This window comes from Furipterus horrens, unplaced genomic scaffold (assembly GCF_987537825.1).
Source record: "Furipterus horrens unplaced genomic scaffold, mFurHor1.1.pri manual_scaffold_4, whole genome shotgun sequence".
Lineage (NCBI taxonomy): Eukaryota > Metazoa > Chordata > Mammalia > Chiroptera > Furipteridae > Furipterus > Furipterus horrens.
In genome coordinates, this window is record NW_028327174.1 from 186,338,086 (window position 1) to 186,356,696 (window position 18,611).

General features: G+C 42.8%; 1 protein-coding gene across 1 annotated transcript in view; it reads right to left on the bottom strand.

The window, feature by feature from the left end:
* The window catches only part of SUSD1 (sushi domain containing 1), a 106,420-nt gene that overhangs the window by 5,960 nt on the left and 81,849 nt on the right, over nt 1-18,611 (bottom strand). Inside the window, exons 12-14 of the mRNA XM_090275960.1 lie at nt 12,392-12,488; nt 9,018-9,276; nt 4,585-4,624 (exon numbers count right to left, since the gene is read on the bottom strand). Of these exons, the coding sequence (XP_090132086.1) occupies nt 4,585-4,624; nt 9,018-9,276; nt 12,392-12,488 (396 nt within the window). The remainder of the gene's footprint in view (nt 1-4,584; nt 4,625-9,017; nt 9,277-12,391; nt 12,489-18,611) is intronic.

Consider the following 18,611-nt stretch of genomic DNA (forward strand, 5'->3'; position numbering starts at 1 on the left):
CCCTGTGGGGCACTGGGGAAGAATTTGCTTCCAAGCTCACTCAGGTTATAGGCTAAATTCAGTTCCTTGCAGCTGTAGGACTGAGGTCCCCATATTCTCACTGGCATCAGCCAGGGGCCACTCAGTTCCTTCAGGCCATCTACCTTTCTGCCATACGGTCCCCTCTATCTTCAAAGCCAGCAGGAGAAAACCTCATGTCAAATCAATCTCTCCCTTTGAATGTTTGGTTTCCCCTGTCTCTGACCTCTAGACCCATTTAGAAGGCTCGTGAGATTAACACAGGTCCATCTGAATAATCTCCCTATTTGAGACCTTAATTACATCTTCAAATGTTTTTTTGACACCTAGAAGAGCCTTTGAATAAATGAGAGAGACGGTGTGTACACCAGGGGCCAGGAATTTGTGAGGCCATCTTACTCTGCTTACCACAGTTATGAAGGTTTTAAATGAGTCTCTGTGTATGTATGTGTACATACATATACATAGCATACACATACATATACGGACACAGTAGGCTTATATATTCATGTAAATCTTCTCTGGATTCCTTAATTTGATAAGTAGGTACCTACAAGGCTTTGTTTTTCATTAAACTGTACTTCCGGTTGCCTGGTATTCATTCACTGCAATTCCATAAATTCTGATTAAATACCTAATGTGTGCCAGGAACTGCGCCAGCTCTTCAAATGCTCTCCCTCCAGAGTATGGAATCTAGTAAGAAAAGACAAGTGTCCTAGTTGCTCTAAAGTATGGCAGAATGGCTAAAGAGAGGGAGAGATGGAAATCCTCTCCATTGACCAAATTTAAAAAGCTTCAGGAAGAAGATGCCACTTCATCTTAATCTTGAAGAGCAGGCGAGACTGCGATAGGGCACAGGACAACCCAGGTGGAAGTAAGCATGTAATCATATGAGCAAAGACATTACAGAGAAAAGGCAGGGGCCATACCCAGCAAAGAGCTGGTATATAAGTTTGCATGGAGAAGAATGAGAGATGAAATTCGAAAGGTATGTTGGGGTCACACTGAGGCCTCAGAATCCAGACTAAAAAGTAATGGAGAACTATGGAAAACCATCACAGGAAATACTAAAATCAGTGCAACATTCTAGAAATATGAGTCAGTGGTGGCATGCAGGCTGGAATGAAGAGGGAAACCCTGAACACTTGTGACGGGAAATGAGATAGGGAGCTTTACCAGCCATCCGTGCTGCAAATAGCAAAGCCGATGCGCAGGAAGGGAACACGGAAATGAAAATCAGAGAGGCATGCCCAAAGTGCAAACTGTGGACCGAAAGAGAAGAAGAGAATCACTGACTCAGAGGTTTCTGCCTACAACTGAAGACTGTTCCCTGATTACAGCTTATTATTATTTCACATATATTAAATGACCTTGCTTTGTGACTCAAGATATCACAGACTCATAGTCCTCTGCGGCTGGAAGGGATCTCAGAGATCTCGGAAAAAGGCCATTGAGAACCAGCCAAGTTAAGTATAATTTCAAAGACATTTGGCTGATTAGTAGCAGATATCAGGCAAGAAAGCCCAGGCCTTTGCATTTCCCATCAAACCAACTGCTGGTCTCCTGATAATCATTACAAAGCTCTTTTAGGGGCAGTTTGCAAAGGTAAACACCATTAATTCAGGACAGGGCAAAGGGCTAGGATGGGACAGTTGCTTGGTGTGAGTGAAATGGAACAATTTCTCTTATTCACAGAAGAGACTGCCAGAGGTTTGTGCACAGTCCAGGGGAATCATGTACATAGAAAAATAGATGCTAGAATTCCCTTCAGAATTTCAACATAACCACAGGTTATGTTATTACCTCCAGAGCTTTCCAATAGTTTGAATTTAAAGGTTCAAACTTGCTCTCAGTGTTGGTTCTTACTTTGAGAGTGGGGGAAAAGGCACCGAGATATTTCCAAAGCAAAATCGTTCCTGTTCAACTTAATCACAGTAGAATGCAGCCAGCTCTTTGACCATTTCTTCTCTCTAGGTTGAGTGTCTGCCAATCATACCAAACAGTTACAGAAAGCGGTAGAATCTGGAAGCGATTGTTTCTGTGTCTGTCCAGGATATTTGGACACCTCCATTCTTCTGAAAAAAAGCACCTCTTTTTCTTGTGGCAACTCCATTCCTACCTGTGGAGCTTTAGGGAATGGGCTGGCAGGAAAATTTCCCAACGTTGGAATGTGTGGTTGTTTCTTGTGGCCCTCATTAAACTCCAAGAAAGGGAGCTTAGCCTCTCTGCACACAGAAAGGTAACGGCACACATTTTTGTAAAGAGAGGTCCTCTCTTATTAGGCTAAGTGAAATAAGTCAGACAAAGAAAAACAAATACTATATGATCTCACTTAGAGAATAGAATGGTAGTTGCCAGGGGCTGAGGTGGGGGAGGGGTCAAGGAAATTGAGAGATGTTGATGTAACAGTACAAACTTCCTGCTATATAAGACAACTGAATTTGAGGATCTAGTGACTAGAGTTAACAATCCTATATTATAAACTGAAAGTTGCTAGGAGAGTGGATCTTAAATGTTCTCTCTCACACACACATATACACAAATATATATAGTAAGTTGATAGAGGTGTTAAGTAACCTTATTGGGGTAATCATTTCAAAATATATATGTATACCAAGTGATCGCATTATATACTTTAAACTTATACAATGCCGCTCATACAATGCTAATTTTATGCCAGTTCTATCTCAATAGATCTGGAGATACGAGAGAGGAGAGAAGCCCTTGTGGTCTGGCAATCCATCCAAGATGGCTGGCGGCCAGGTACCACACACCTTCCCAACCGAAAAACCAAGTCCTCCACCCTTGATGAAGTTGGTGTGAGTAGAGATAAAAAGAGGAGAAATAATATTAGGAGATAAGCAGACAAACAAAGGAAGCCTAATTTCCCCAGATCCCTCTCAAAGATGTTCTGCTAAGTACCCTGTACTGACAGGGCAGGGAATCCCCATTGTAACACGCCATCCACTGGAATCCTCCTGGAAGCAAGGTTACATCAGCTCTTCTTCACCACCTCAGTCCATTGTTTGCTGCTGCTCTGAAGTTAGGGACTGGATATAAGGGGTTAAAAACAGCCTGCAAGCTAAGAGCAGAATTCCTCAGGCTGCTGCTGGAGCTCATAAACCGCAAGGAAAAGGTCCAGATTCAAAGGTCGTAAACTTGACAAGATTTCTGGTATTAGCGACAAACTAATGAAATTCTGGGAACCAAATCCACGGGCTGGCTGCCTATTGGTTTAAAGAAAGAAATGCACTGCCAGGGAAATCCCAGCCTGGAAAACAAGGACCGTGGTTGCTCAAGCCGTAAGGCCACTCCCGCGCCTGGAGAGCTGCGCGTGGGAAGCAGAAGGTTTAGACTATACAGTACTCCCGGCACTCCTGCAGGCTGCATCTCTTAGGTCTGGCTTTGGAGGAAATGGACGAGGGTACTTTCCCAGGGGGCAGAAAGACCAAGGCAGCCCAACTGACTGATCAAGTGACCCATTCTGCTGCCAGAGCAGGGGAGGCTTGCCTTTCCTATCCAGCATGATGTGGTCATTGTTACAGGCCCCCTGACCCGTGCACAGTACTTTATCTTTGCCTCCTTTCTGAGTGAAAATACTTATTGTTTTTCTTTTCATATTATATACTGTGGTTTGAGAATGGCTGACGTTGCCATTTACTCATGGATTGCTAAACAGATCACGAGACACACATCTGGATTGGATCAAGAGGAGTGGACCATGCCCAGGAATCTTGGTCTTGGAGCTGAATGCAGTAACAGACCCACCTTTGAGTTATCTTCCACTAGGGTTCCATTTTTGTTTGTACAGAGGTCAATTCCATTTTCTCAATGGAGGGTGTCTTTCTTAATAGTGTGTGTGTGTGTGTGTGTGTGTGCGCGCGCGCGCGGGTACATGCTAAGCAGCCACGTGGTTGAAAGTAGTGGAAGGTTGCGGCTCTTCATTTTGGCCTGCCAGCATGTCTTTCTGTGCCTCTTTTCCTGATGGGTATCATGTTCCCCTCTCACTGCAACCCTGGTGGGGCTCTCCACCACATTCGTCTGCCCCCAACCAGCCATATGAGTAAGCTCCAAACCCAAGGCAGGCTGATCATGGTACCCCATCTCCTATCAACAGTGATGCATTCAACAGATAATCACATAACCTAGGAGAAAAGACTCTTTCCCTGAACTGGAAAACTTTCTGTTGCTACTCAAGTTGCTAAGTTGGGGCATCTGGTGCCCCACCACCACCACTACCACCTCAGGGCTTATAATTGAAGAAAATGAGGCCCATTCACATTTAGAAACAGAGCAGAGACAAGAGACAGAAAGGGAGAATCCCACTCCTGGCATTGAGTTCCAAGTCCCAGTTCCTGGGGTCCTGGGGATGCTACTCTTATTGGAATTCCAGAAGCTCTCAGTCCCCAAACCCCCATCCTTCTCAGCTACGGTTTTGCTTAAGCTAATATAAGATGGGTTTCTGTCATCTGTGATAATTTCAAAAGAAATCTCATTAACATACACCTGATGCTGCAGATTGGACATAGAAATGAGGACAATATTTGAGTCAGAAAATGGTTTTACCTTTCACCTGAGCCCAAACTGCACAGGAGCATCTTCTCACCTAGAAAGGAAAACACAGTCACATGTTTAACTAGACGGCACATGCTGTCAGTTGAAATAGTTCCCTTTAGCCCTACAAGTTTCAGGGTTTTGCTCTTAATTTGGACTACAACACCTTTGACGTCTCATCTAGCTCTAACATATTACAACTTAGCAATATGATCACCAAGTGTTCAGGGGACTGGCAAGTGACCGCAGGGCTCACTTCTATTGCTTTCCATAGGTCTTAGAAAGCACACACTGTGGGTCAACAACAGGAATGGCAAAGAGTTCCACTGCCCTTGCCAGCTCTGAGCAACCGGCATCGGCTGCCCGGAGAACATCGTTCAAAAAGATTCTGAGGTCCCATCCAGGTTCAGCAAGAAGCTTTGATGCATGTGATAGGCAAGGCTATGAGAACTCCTGGCGCATATTAATACTTCTCCCATCAAATGATACTTATCTGGCAGCCACAGTTACCCAAAATGTAGCCGAGAACCAAGAAAAAAGCCAAAGGAACCTGTATGAAAGCTCATCCTTGGTAGAAGAGACCCACAACCTCATTGGAATGGAATGCCTTCTCTTCTCCTCCCTCACTGTTATTTTATGCATGTTTGTCTGTTAGGAATGCTGAGATTACTGTCTATGATAAAACTCAGCAAAATATTCCCCAGAGGAAACTGAAGAGCAGGGATTAGAGAAAGAGCTCTCCTACTTCAATGGGGATTCTCATTCAAGTGACAGCCTTGGGCACTCTGGTTTTTATTTTATTTTTAAAATGACACAGAATTATTTACACTGAAAAATCCTGGGAAAAGTTAAAAATGGCCATAAAGTGTTGACTGTGACTAAAGTTTGCCTGATGCTAAGGGCATCAAGTCCATCTTACAAAAGGTAATACACAAGAGTAACCAGTGAAGGATGTATTATATTTCAAGACACGGGAGAAGAAAAAAAGACCACACACAGCAAGGCAGTTACTAGGGAACTGAGTGCAATAACAGGAGAAACTGGCAGGGCCAGGTGAAGCAAGAAGCTCATTAAAATGAAGTGCCTCGATTAGGTTTGTATTTTATAAAACTCATTCTGGCAGATGCATGGAGAAAGGAGGTTGGCAGAACAAGAGACAGGAAGATGAGTTAAAAAGCGATGCTCAGAGAAGAGATGGCAAAGGCTACACAATGCTAATGAAAAAGGGAAGTGACTTTAAGGAGCACTAAGGGGATAGAATTGACATAATATGATGATGGACTGGACAAGAAGATAAGAAAAAGGGAGAAGACAAGAATTATTCTCACATCTCTGTCCCAGCAACTGGGAGCACAGTGATACTATTCAGAGGACAGATACGCAAAGAGGGGAAAAATGAAGGAATTGGAAACTCACACTTCATGATTGCAAATTTTATTTACAAAGCTACAGTAATCAAAACATTGTAGTTTTGCCAGAAGAAAACAGAGGAAAGGCTTCATGTAATTATATCTGGCAGTGATTTCTTGGATATGACACCAAAGGCAGGGGCCACAATAAAACAAAACAAACAAACAAACAAAAACAGACAAATTGCACTTCATAAAAATTAAAAAATTCTGTGCATCAAAGGACATTATCATCAGAGTAAAAATTCAACCTACAGAATGGAAAAGAAATATTTTCAAATCATATATCTCATAAGGGATTACTATCCAGAATATAGAGAGAGAACTCCTAAAGCTCAATGAAGAAATAACTCAATTTAAAAAATGGCTAAAGGACTTAAATAACCATTTTTCCAAGGAAGATATACAAATTGTCAAAAACATATGAAAAGATGCTTAACATCACTAATCATCAGAGAAACGCAAACCAAAGGCATAATGAGATACCACCTCACATCCATTAGGACGGCATCATCAACAGAAAGCAGCAAGTGCTGGAGGATGTGGAGAAAATGAAAGCCTGGTGAACACTTGGTGGGAGTGTAAAAAGATGCAGCTGCTGTGGAAAATAGCAGAGCAGTTCTTCCAAAAAATTAAAAATGTAATTACCATATGATGCAACAATTCTACTTCTGGGCATACACCAGAGTATTTTGAAAGTAGAGACTCAAAGAAATATTTGTACACCCATGTTCACAGCAGCATTATTTGTAAGAGCCAAAAAAATGGAAGCAACCCATGTGTCCATCCACAGGTGAATGAATAAAAAAAATGTGATATTCACATACAATGCGATATTTTCAGCCTTAAAAAAGAAAGGAAGTTCTGACACAGGCACAGCATGGATGAACCTTGAAGACATTTTGCTCAGTGAAAGATGATGGTCAGAGAAGAAGACAAATATTGTAGGATTCCATTTATATGAGGTACCTGGAGAAGTCAAGTTCATAGAGACAGAAAATAGAAGGGTCAGTGCCAGGCATTGTTGGGGGGCAGGGGTTGTTGTTTAATGGCTATTGGGCTTCAGTTTTGCCAGATAAAGGGAGTTCTGGAGATTGGTTGCATAGCAATGTAAATGTACTCAACACTACTAAACTGTACACCTAAAATTATTAAGACGGTACGTTTTATGTTATGTGTATTGTACCACAATTAAATATAAATCACTACTATCATGTTCTGGAATTAGATGGTTGTAATGGTTGCACGACCTTGTGAATACACTAAAAAGCCACAGAATTGCACACTTTAAATGGGTAAATTATATGGTGCGTGAATTGTATTTCAATAAAGCTGTTTTAAAAAGAAGAATAAATAAATCACTGCTGATTTTAATATGACTGTAATAGTAACGTATGTGAAACCTGGGGTTGGGGGAAGTAGTTGCAATTCAAATATGCAAGTCCACATATAAACTTTTTCAAAGCCCCTTCCTCTCCTTTAGCATCCCAAAGAATAAGCGTGTTCTCTACGCAGCTGTATGGAAAAGAGGTAATGATGACATCACAGGGATGTTTCCTAGAAACTAGAATTTTTATCATGATCCCCCATTTTATTCCCTCTGTCATAGACTGAATGTTTATGTCCCCCCCAAATTCATACGTTGTGCTCTAATCCCAATGTGATATTTGGAGGTAGGGCCTTTAAGGGGTAATTAAGTGTAGGTGAGGACATGGGGGAGGGGCCCCCATGGTGGGATCAGCATCCACATAAGATGAGGAAGCCACCAGAGCTCACTCGCACTTCATCGTGTGAGAACACAGCATGAAGGCAGCTGTCTATAAGCCGGGAAGAGAGCCCTCACCAGGGAGCCAGATTGACCTGCACCTTCATCTTGGACTTCCCAGTCTCCAGAACTGTGAGAAATAAACGTCTGTTGTTTGAACCACCCAGTCTACGGTATTGTCTAATGGCAGCCCAATCTGAGTAAAACACTCTTCCAACCCAAAGTCTCAACCTGGGACAGCGTCTCTCTGACACCCTCTAGCCCGTACTCAGATGGCACTTCCAGCACTGTGTCTACGCCAGCCAGGATCTCCAAGTAGTTTCCCAGCAAGAAGCCCTTGTCTAAGTCATAAACACCTTTTGAACAAGTTCAGGGCAATATATTCTGCGTTTTCACCTTCTAATTCTTAATTCCTACATCACTGTCACAAAACACTACCAGACCTCTTTGCTACTTGAACATATTCTTAAAAGTGACCATTAGTTTTATATCAAATATAATAATGGCACCTTAGACTTGTGTCCTATACAGAATTTAACTGTGTCTCAGTTTTAAATATGTGATGAACCTTACACTCAAAACGGCTCAAATTCATCAGTCAAGAGCTGTTTCTAGTAATGTTGATATGCTTTTTCCAGTTCAGATGACCAACCCATATGAATTTACACAAAACTTATAGAGTTCTCCTAGGGCCACCTTCACAATGTTTATTCCAGAAGATCTTCCATCCGTGACTGACTGATCCAGATCTTGCTATTCTGCTTGTCCAGCTCATTACATTTATTTATTATGTGATGAGTATTAGGTTCTATGCCTCATGAAAGAACAACTGCTGGGAGGACAGAGGCTTGTTAAGGACAGGGGAGAGGAGGGCCCCCATGGAAGTGGTGGAAACGGGGGCAGTACTGATCTGAATCTGCTCCTCTCTCCTGCTTTCAGGAGAACGAGGGGAGGTAGCAGCCTGGCCGGAGCGCAGGGAAGTGACAGAGAGATCTAGAGATTCCTCTCCAACTTGGGCTTCAGCCGTGTACAAGAATAAGGTCATCTGTGAAGCTCAGGTCAGTCCCAGTGCAGACCTAACCGGGTCGCCCAGGAAGTTCAGGCCATCACCCTCCATAAAGGTTTCACCTGCTCGTCCTTTATAAAGGCAAAGGGTTCAACACATTCCCATGGTTATGATGTGCAGTGTCCATCTTGAATGGTGGAAAAACAAATATTCAAATTTCATGTGAAGAACAAAATAGAGCATTCACAAGAGCTTTTAAACATACCTTATTCCATTCGCTTGTGATTCGTAATATGATGCAATAATCGTTCCCTGTTTTCAAGGGTGCATTATAATATTTCCCATAATACAGCCTGTCTCCAATAGATATCTCCATGGCTTCATCTGGAACATCTCTGGCCAGTACTTCTGCAGCCACATATCCATCGACAGCAGAAGTATTGCTAAAGAACGAGGCAGCCGCTTCCGAATCACAGGAGAATGTGCTTTGGAGAGCCAGGGGAACCACCAACACCTGATAGTAACTGGAAGGAAAAAGAAAGTGTCTATTAGACTCTCACTTGGGGCACTCATTCATTCATTTACTCATATTTATTGAGCACTTCCAGTGACATAAGCACTGTTCTAAGCACTGGAGATACAATATTGAACCACACAAAAAAGAGTCCTTTCCCCTGTGGGATTCAGTCTGACAGCTCTGGCAGTCAACTCCCGCTTTAAACCGACAGTGTTATTGCTAGATGACACTGGAGGAGGAATGTCTTCATGTTCTGGCTGCTGGGAGAAGTTGCTGCACGCGTCGCTACCTGCCCCGGGCACACGTGCTATAACGTTAATCTGATCAGTGATTTCCACGAGGGCAAATAAGGTCCAGCTGTGGAACAGGTGTAGTGGTCACGTGGAGGCTGACTGCCCACAAGTGTTAATGTACTGAGTTGGCAGCAAGGCTCCAGGAGATCACATGGTAGGCTAACACAGAACTCATGTGATTGACATTCCCCGCAGTTCACAGACTGATACCGAAGTTCATGTGAAATCAATGAGAAGCAAGGAGTGCAAAGTCACCACGGGTTAATCTAGTTTGATGACATCCTGAAACAGCCAGAACGGCAAAATGTCACATGTATATTGTGAAACTGTTCCCTGACTGTGGGCACAGAAACACATTAGCAGTCAGGTGTCACCTTGTCATGTGTTTTCTTATTCATCCCACCAAACAGAAAACCCGTCAGTGACAGGAAGTCGAAGAATAATATTTCACTGAGAATGAATCACGCCTTCCCTTTCATTACCATCTACTCAGCACGTAGCTCCTGCCTCTGGTATAGTAATTGTTTGAACATCTGCTTTCTCAATCAGGCTTGATAGCAGGGATTTGAATGATTTACTCTTACATCTTTGCAAGTCCTTACACAGGTCTTGGGCTGGGACCCAACACCCCACTAAGGTTTCCTGAGTTAGAATTTCAGTAAAGAGGAACAATATGCATCAAGATAAGATATGATTAGGGTGATTTCCAAAGCTCCTTAGGCCCATAATTCTGTTTCACCAGTAAATGTATCTTTCCTGTTCCCACATTCCTAATGCTTGCCAAAGGCCCATGAGTCACTAGGTTAAGAAAAGGGAGCCCTCCCCCACAGCATGTGTTGGACTTGGAAAGTCTCCATTCTGAGGATCAGAGGTGTCCTCGGGGCCCTGATTTCCACAAACTCTGGCTTCACTTTCAGCAAAGGGTTTTCTAGGAAAGGGACAAAGTAAAGCCTGCCGGGCAACCAGTTGTCACTGCCACAACCAGTAAACATTTACTAAGTACCCACTGCCTACAAGGGATCACCTGTGACAACACACTTTCCTAGGGGCTTGAAGGTATCCCTGTGAATCATGGCTGCGGGGAAGAAAGTAAATGTAACAGCTCCATCCTGCCCATAAGCATATCTTCCAGTCCCTCTCATCTTTCCATGGAGGTGGTGACGTTCAAGTGCAAGGCTCACCTGAACTGTTTGACTCTGCACATTGCCCACAAAAGGCACTATTCACGTGGCAGAAAGCAATCACCCCAGTTAGCGTGATAATCACCTGAGCGGCTTGATAATTATACAAATTTCCATCCCCCGCCCCCAGACTGAATCCAAATCTCCAGGAGTGGACTCTGAGGATTTGTCTTGCTGATAAAGCAGCCCAGGTGGTTCCTGTCATCTGGCAAGTGTGGGAGACACTGTCACCGAGAGAGCCCAGGAACAGGCCTTCATCCACCCAAGTTCACCAAGCTAAGGACGAAAGCCTCGGTCCCAGAGCACCTGCTTAACCACGTGCCCCAACCCAATGCCCCTTTACCAACAATGCACAGAGCAGGCTCATGCCCGTCTCACACACCGGCTACACTGCCACTCCCAGCTCCAATCAGATACAGTGGTCGGGCAGAGGAAACCACCCCACTTGCCTGCTGCTAATTAGCCCCAATGATGTGAGGGAAGCCATCCTGGCTGTTGGAAAGGTGAATGTTCTGGAAGCACTTTCCCCCTCTTCCTCATCACGACCCTCCCTTCAATGATTCACAGACCTCCACTTCCTGTTTTGGAGGCTCAGGCCTGCACACGCCCCAAGGGTAGACTGTCATTTGGCTTTTCTTTTGGCCTTATGTCATTATTTGGCTCAAATGTCATGAGTGCTCTTGCAAATCCTCTCAGGCAGTGATATCACAACTTCTGTTCTCTTTATAGCAACAGAATTATAGTGCCTTCCAGTCACTTGTCAGGGATCAAGAAACAGAACAATTTAGGCAACAACCATGCCTGGAAAGACCTTTGAGCATTTACTGAACTTAAACTAATAGAAAGCCAAAGGAAAAAAAAAAAAAAAAACGCTAAGTTTCATTGTAAAGGGACACACAGATAATATCTCCAGATGCTCTTTTTTATAATATCTGACATTTAGTTCCACCTTGACTGTACTGAAGGGTTGTTAGATTGATGGGGTCAAGAGAGACACAGCAAGGTCTGTTAGGTCAAAGACGGCAAGGTTAATGCTACCTCCTTGACTTATTCCTGTGAGCAGACCTCTTTTTTCCTCTCTAAAAAAGGGAATAATTCTGCTTTCCTAATTTTACCATGACCTTTGTAAATAAAATGCTTAATTGAACATAGTGTAGTCCTCCAACAGAGGTAAATTAATTCTATCCTACTGCCATCTGGGATCCCGGAAGCAGTCATTAACTATGTGGTATTTTGCCCATACCTCAGTACATGAATGAATTAAAAGAATTATCCAAATGACCCTTTCGGAAGCCACCCATCCTTAAACAAAGGAAACTATATTCTGTTTTCTGTAAATAGGATGGTACTCCTGATCCACCATCACTGCCAGATACACGTGGAGGTGGGAATGTGAAAGATAATGTCTGGCGCATCACAGATAGCCAACCGATGCTGGTCCTATGAGCAAAGACACGGATTTACTTCTTGAGCTAAGCTGCCCAGATGCAGTCTCTGGTCCTTTAGAAGTCTCTCTATTTCTTTGGAAAGGTGCTGGTTGAAATGAAGGGTCCAGTCTGTGCCCAGCTAGTCAAGTGCTGCCACCCAAAGGTTCCAAATCCTTCCACAAGGATTCTCGCGCAGCCGTGGGAAAGAGGCTGCTACTGACCTGATAGGCCCGTTGCTCTCCTTGGCTTTCCTCAGAGTCAGGCGTGGGAGGGGCCCTCCGTGTACTGTGAAAAAATCTACTTCCGGAAGCGGGGGCTCTGAAAACATGTTGAAAGGAAGAAAAGAGTACCATCAGGCTAAGTAGAAGCACAAAGAAAGTGGTCTTTGTGGGCCATAAAAAGGAAAGGTTTAAAGTAAGCAGCAACGAGCATATTCCGATACACACTACAGTATAGATGAATCCTGAAAACATTATGCTAAGTGAAATAAGCCAGATACAAAAGGACAAATATTGTATAATTCCACTTATATGAAATATCTATAACAGACAATTTCATAGGCATAGGAAAAAGGTTAGAGGTTGCCAGGGATTGAGGGGGTGAGTACAGAATGTGGAGTTATTGCTTAATGGTCAACAGAGGTTCTGTTTGGGGTGAGGAATATGTTTTAGACATAGATAATGATCATAACATTGTAAACGTACTTAATGTCAATAAATTGTGTACTGAAGAACGGTTGAAATTGGGCATTTAAAAAATATATTTTATTGATTATGCTATTAGTTGTCCTAATTTTCCCCCTTTGCCCCCCCTGTGCCCAATACTCCCATTCCCTCCAGTAATCCCCCCCCCCCCCACTTCATGTCCATGGGTCATGCATATAAGTTCTTTGGCTTCTCCATTTCCTATACTGTTCTTAATACCACCCTATTTTGTACTTACCAACTACGCTTCTTAATCCCTCCACCTTTCCCTCCATTCTCCCCATTCTCCCTCCCAGCTGATTACCCTCCAGATGATCTCCATATCTACGATTCTGTTTCTGTTCTGCTTGTCTGCTTAGTTTGTTTTTCAGATTCAGTTGTTGAGAGCTGTGAATTTGTTGCCATTTTTTTTTTTTAATTTTGGTTTTTCAATTACAGTTGTCCCCTTTTCCCCTAATTTCTCTCCCCCACCCAACCCACCCCCTCTCCCACAATCATATCCCTCCCCGTTGTCCATGTCCATGAGTCTTTTATACAGGCTCTTTAATTAAACCCTTTCCTTACTTATCCCCCTTCTCTCCTTCTCTGTTGCCATTTTAATGTTCATCATTTTGACTTTTTTGATCTTATATAGTTCTCTTAAACATTTCGTATGATAATGGCTTGGTGATGATGAACTCCTTTAGCTTTACCTTGTCTGTGAAGCACTTTATCTGCCCTTCCATTCTAAATGATAGCTTTGCTGGATAGAGTGATCATGGTGGAAAGGTGAGTCCAGTATAAAGTGAAAAGTGTGGGTAGAGGTCAGCTCTGAGGTCCTAGAAATAAGAAGTCATTTAAGGTTCCTGGCAGATGTGCATTTTAGAAAAGCAATTGAGACAGCTCATGGGAAGATGAATTGGAAAAGAGCATGAGTACAGGTTGCCCAAGATCTAGGTGAGAAGTGCCTGAGGTCTGATCAAGGGACAGCCCTGAGAGTGCAGGAGGGACACAGGAGGGAGAGCCTCTGGGGGACAGGGAAGAGAATGTGGTGGAAGACAAGCAAGGGGAAGGAATCTGGGCTTGGGTTTTGGCAACAGAGTCAATGGTGATGACATTCATCAAGGTCTGGGGGGCAAGTTCAGAAGCAGCTCACTGCTAGACCTGTGAAGTTTAAAGTGCTTGTGGAATTGTCCAGCAGATAGCTGGAAATATATTGAGTTGGCCAAACAGTCTATTTAGTTTTTTCCATAAAACAAAAGACACACTTTTTCATTTTCATCAATAACTTAGTGGGCAGAGGCCAGAGGTGCTGCTAAACATCTTCTGATACATAAGATAGCCCCACAGCAAAGAATTATTTGGCCAAAATGTCAATAGTACCAAGAAACTTCACAAACCACTTTTGACATGTTTGGTCAGTCACAGCACCTTCTGCATACACTGAACAAAAATTCTTTTTTTGCATTTCAGTTGTATTTTTACCTTTCTAGAAATAATAAAGCATAATATGCCAAAAATGTTGCGTATTTTCTTCCATCTTCAGTAATAAAATGGCTTCACAAAAATTCACCAATTGTGATGTTTTTTTTTTTAATGCATGCTGATATGACAGCTGTCACAATACAATCTAACAAAATTGTTTCGAATGACATTAACGACAACTCAGCACTACTAGAGCCTTCTTACAGAAAAAAACCAAATGCACTTTTTGGCCAACCCAATACATGCAAATGCCTCTCGGGCTCTTGGCTAAGGTCAAGTGTAGAAATACAGGTCCAGACCTTAGGAGCACACCGTGAGTTGCCATGGAGTCAGTCATCGGTAAGAGAGGCTACCGTTACTCAGAGGGGCTGTATAAATGCATCTGAGGAAAACTGAGGGCCCAGAGCAAACCACTGGGCGATCCAGGTATCTAAGACCACAGGGAAGAGTGAGTCCCCTATAGCTTTTATTAAACAGCGCTAAATCTGAATTTCTTCTAAAGCCACCCAGGTATGGTCACTCAGATTATGTATTAAACCTGGGGGATTGTCAGGGACTGTAGGAGGTCATAGCCCCTGCTGACAGTCAAGGGCTTACACTATTTCCAAGAGGTGTGCAGAAAGAGAATCCATAACAGACACACCTGCACAAGAACATCGTCAGGTGCCTGCGGTGACGATGGGGAGAGGGGAAGGCAGCCTGAGAAGCCCCTGCCCTGTGCCCCACAGGAATGCGCTCCTTCCACTCTGAGAATTTCTGCCCCAGCCCTTCATGCTCTCACTGAAATGCCCTTTCATTTGTGGTGTCTCGTTTGTTCGGGTGTCACAGTAAAGTAAGTGGTTTTTATTACACGTTTCCTGTTTTCAGCCCAGAGGGAGATTGAGCTGTTCGCTCTTTTCTGTGCGTGAACCCTCCTCGGGCACTTTCAAATTGTTCCTCTGTTTGCTCTTCTCTGAGATTAATAACTAGCTCCTCTAATCTCTTGGTTAACCTTCTAAGACCGTTCTGTTTCTCAATACCCTCGGCAACAGCAGAACAAAGTGCTCACTCAGCTCAGCGAAGGCGGACCCAGTGGGATGCGCTCCCCTGCTCAGTGGCTCTGTCCTTGAGGAGCTGCCCTGTCTCTTCAAGTCTAAATGTTCCACCACCATCCAGTGGCTACCACGTGACTTCTACACCGTCTTCTGGTCCACCTGCTCAAGGCCTTCCCCACCTTAGATTTTAAACACTCTACTTTATGTCTCTCATGTAAAAGAATGAACTTCACCAGCCTCATCCTTAGCCACACTTTGAGTTTAAATAACCTTAACTTCTAGCCGCAGTTTCCTAGGTCCTATTTCCCATCCTCCCCAACTGCTGACCTTGGCAGATCTCTTCTCCCTCCCAACAGCCTCAGGTCTGATTTAAACTAAATCAGACTTAAGGCAAGAAATAGGTCGAGTCTGGAGAATGTAGTTCTTCCATCCTGGGTATGTAAGACGAGAAAGACCCAGAAGGGAAACCCTCACTACCATTCTGGTGTTGACAACAGCCATCCTCTCCTAGAAGCAAACGACAAAGGAAAATATGGGGACTGCCATGTGAGAAAACTTTAAAGAGTGTGGAAAAAGCAATGAAGGAGAACTTCCTAAAAAATATTAACTATATTATAAAATTACAATTGAGACTTCTGGTCAAGATGGAGGCGCAGGTAAACACGCCTGCCTCTGCGCACATCTATAGCGAAAAATACAACTAGACCACAAAACAAATATCACCCAGAACTGTCAGAAAATTAAGTTGTGTGGCAGTTCGACAACCAAGGATTTTAAAAAGCTACATTCATCCAGATGGGCAGGAGGGGCAGAGATGCACAGAGAGGCATGGAAAGGCATAGAGAGGTGGAGATGCGTGGAGAGGCAAGGAGACATGAAGAGGTGGTCCCACCTCCATGTGTGGTAGACAAAAAATGGGAGGGATATCTCGGAAGCGAGGGATCTCAGCCCTAGTCCAGACCACCCAGCCCAGGGTTCCAATACCAGGAAGATTAAGTCCCCGTAACTTCTGGTTGTAAAAACCAGTGGGGATTGGAGTGGTGGAAGAAACTGAGATTCTCAAGAGGCTTCTCTTAAAGGGCCTGCAATGGGCTTAGGACTCACACAGACCCACCTGCTCTGGATACAGTACCAGGGCAACAGCTAGAAGGGCAACAGTGGCATATGGGGAGAAAGTGAAGTGTGAGTACCAGAAGATAGCTTCCTCTGGGGCAAAACTCCAGAGGCCAGGCAGCAGCATTGTCCCCTCTTCGAGCCTTCTCACAAACAGAGAGCATAGAGCGGTAACATGGATTGCCCCGCCCTGACAATTACCTAAGGCTCCACCCCATACAACTTAACAGGTGTGCTTTTCTACAATAGGCCATACTACTAAGACAGACAGTCAAAGCAGCAGCTCTACCTAATACACAGAAACAAACACAGGGAGGTTCCAAAATGAGGAGACAAAGAATATTGGCCTGAATGAAAGAACTCCAGAAAAAGAACTAAATGAGATGGAGATAAGCAACATATCAGATGCACAGTTCAAAACACTGGTTATCAGGATGCTGCAGGAACTTACTGGGTACTTTAAAAACAGCATTAAAAAAATCCAGGCAGAAATGAAGGTTGAATTAAGTGAAATAAAGAAATATCTACAGGGAACCAACAGTGGAAAGGATGAAGCCAAGAGTCAAATCAATGATTTGGAATACAAGGAAGGAAAAAACATTCAATCAGAACAACAGCAAGAAAAAATAATCAAAATAAAGTGAGGATAGGTTTAGGGGCTTCTGGGATATCTTTAAATGTACCAACATCCACACCATAGGGGTGCTAGAAAAAGAGGAAGAGCAAGAAATTGAAAACTTATTTGAAAAAATAATGAAAGAAAATTTCCAGGAAGCATAGAGAGTCCCAAACAAGATGGACCCAAAGAGGACCACACCAAGACACATCATAATTAAAATGGCAAAGGTTATAAAGAGAGAATCTTAAAAGCAGCAAGAGAAAAGTAGACAATTTACCTACAAAGGAGTTCCCATAAGACTATCAGCTGATTTCTCAAAAGAAACTCTGCGGGTTAGAAGGGGCTGACAAGAAGTATTCAAAGTGATGAAAAGCAAGGACCTATAACCTAGATTGCTCTATCCAGCAAAGCTATCATTTTGAATGGAAGGGCCGACAAAGTGCTTCCCAGACAAGGTAAAGCTAAAGGAGTTCACCAAGCCATTATTATATGAAATGCTAAAGGGAATTATATAAGAAAAAGAAGAAGATCAAAATAATGAATATTAAAATGGCAATAAATTCACAACTATCAAGGATTAAATCCAAATAACAAACTAAGCAAACAGCAGAACAGGAACAGAATCATGGATACAGAGATCATATGGAGGGTTATTATTTGGGAAGGGGAAGGGAGAAAATGCAGGGAAAGGTGTAGGGATTAAGAAGTACAAATTGGGGACAACTGTAACAGCATAATCAATAAAGCATATTAAAAAAAAGTACAAATTGGTAGGTACAAAATAGATAGGGGACATTAAGAACAGTATAAACAAACAAATAAATGATTAAAAAAAAAAAAAAGAACAGTATAGGAAATGGAGTAGCCAAAGGACTTTTATACATGAATATTAACTAAGGGGGGTGATGGGGGACTGGGTGGAGGGAAGCAAAGGGGAAAAACTGGGACAACTGTAATAGCATAGTTAATAAAACATATTTTAAAAATTGCAATAATTGAAAGAGTAAGGTATAAGCACAGGACAGGCAAAGGAATGGAAGAAGCTAGAATGGTCTAGAAAGGGACCCAAACAAGTAGAAAATTAAAAAAGAAAAAAAAAGAAAGAAAGAAAGAAAGAGACCCAAATAAATAAATGAAAATATTGTGTGTGACATGAATAGTCTTCCCAAAGGTTACAGAAAACTGACTTATCTTTTTTTTAGGGGTCGGGGGAGTATTACCAAGTAAATTTAGCCTTGTATCGTACATCCAAACAAATTCAAAATGGATCTAAGGTTAAACACACAAAAAAGCAAAACTGCTAAGAAGAATTAGAAAATAAGAATTAACCTGATTTTAGGGTGGGGAAGGCTTTTCTTGGCCTGATCAGAGGCAGAAACCATAAAAGAATCAATAGAATTGATTACATGAAAATTTTAAATGTCTAAATGTCAAAAAGAATATTGAAAAGAAAATTAAAGTGTAAATACCCCAGGGGTTGTGATCGGTAGAACAAAAGGTTAATATC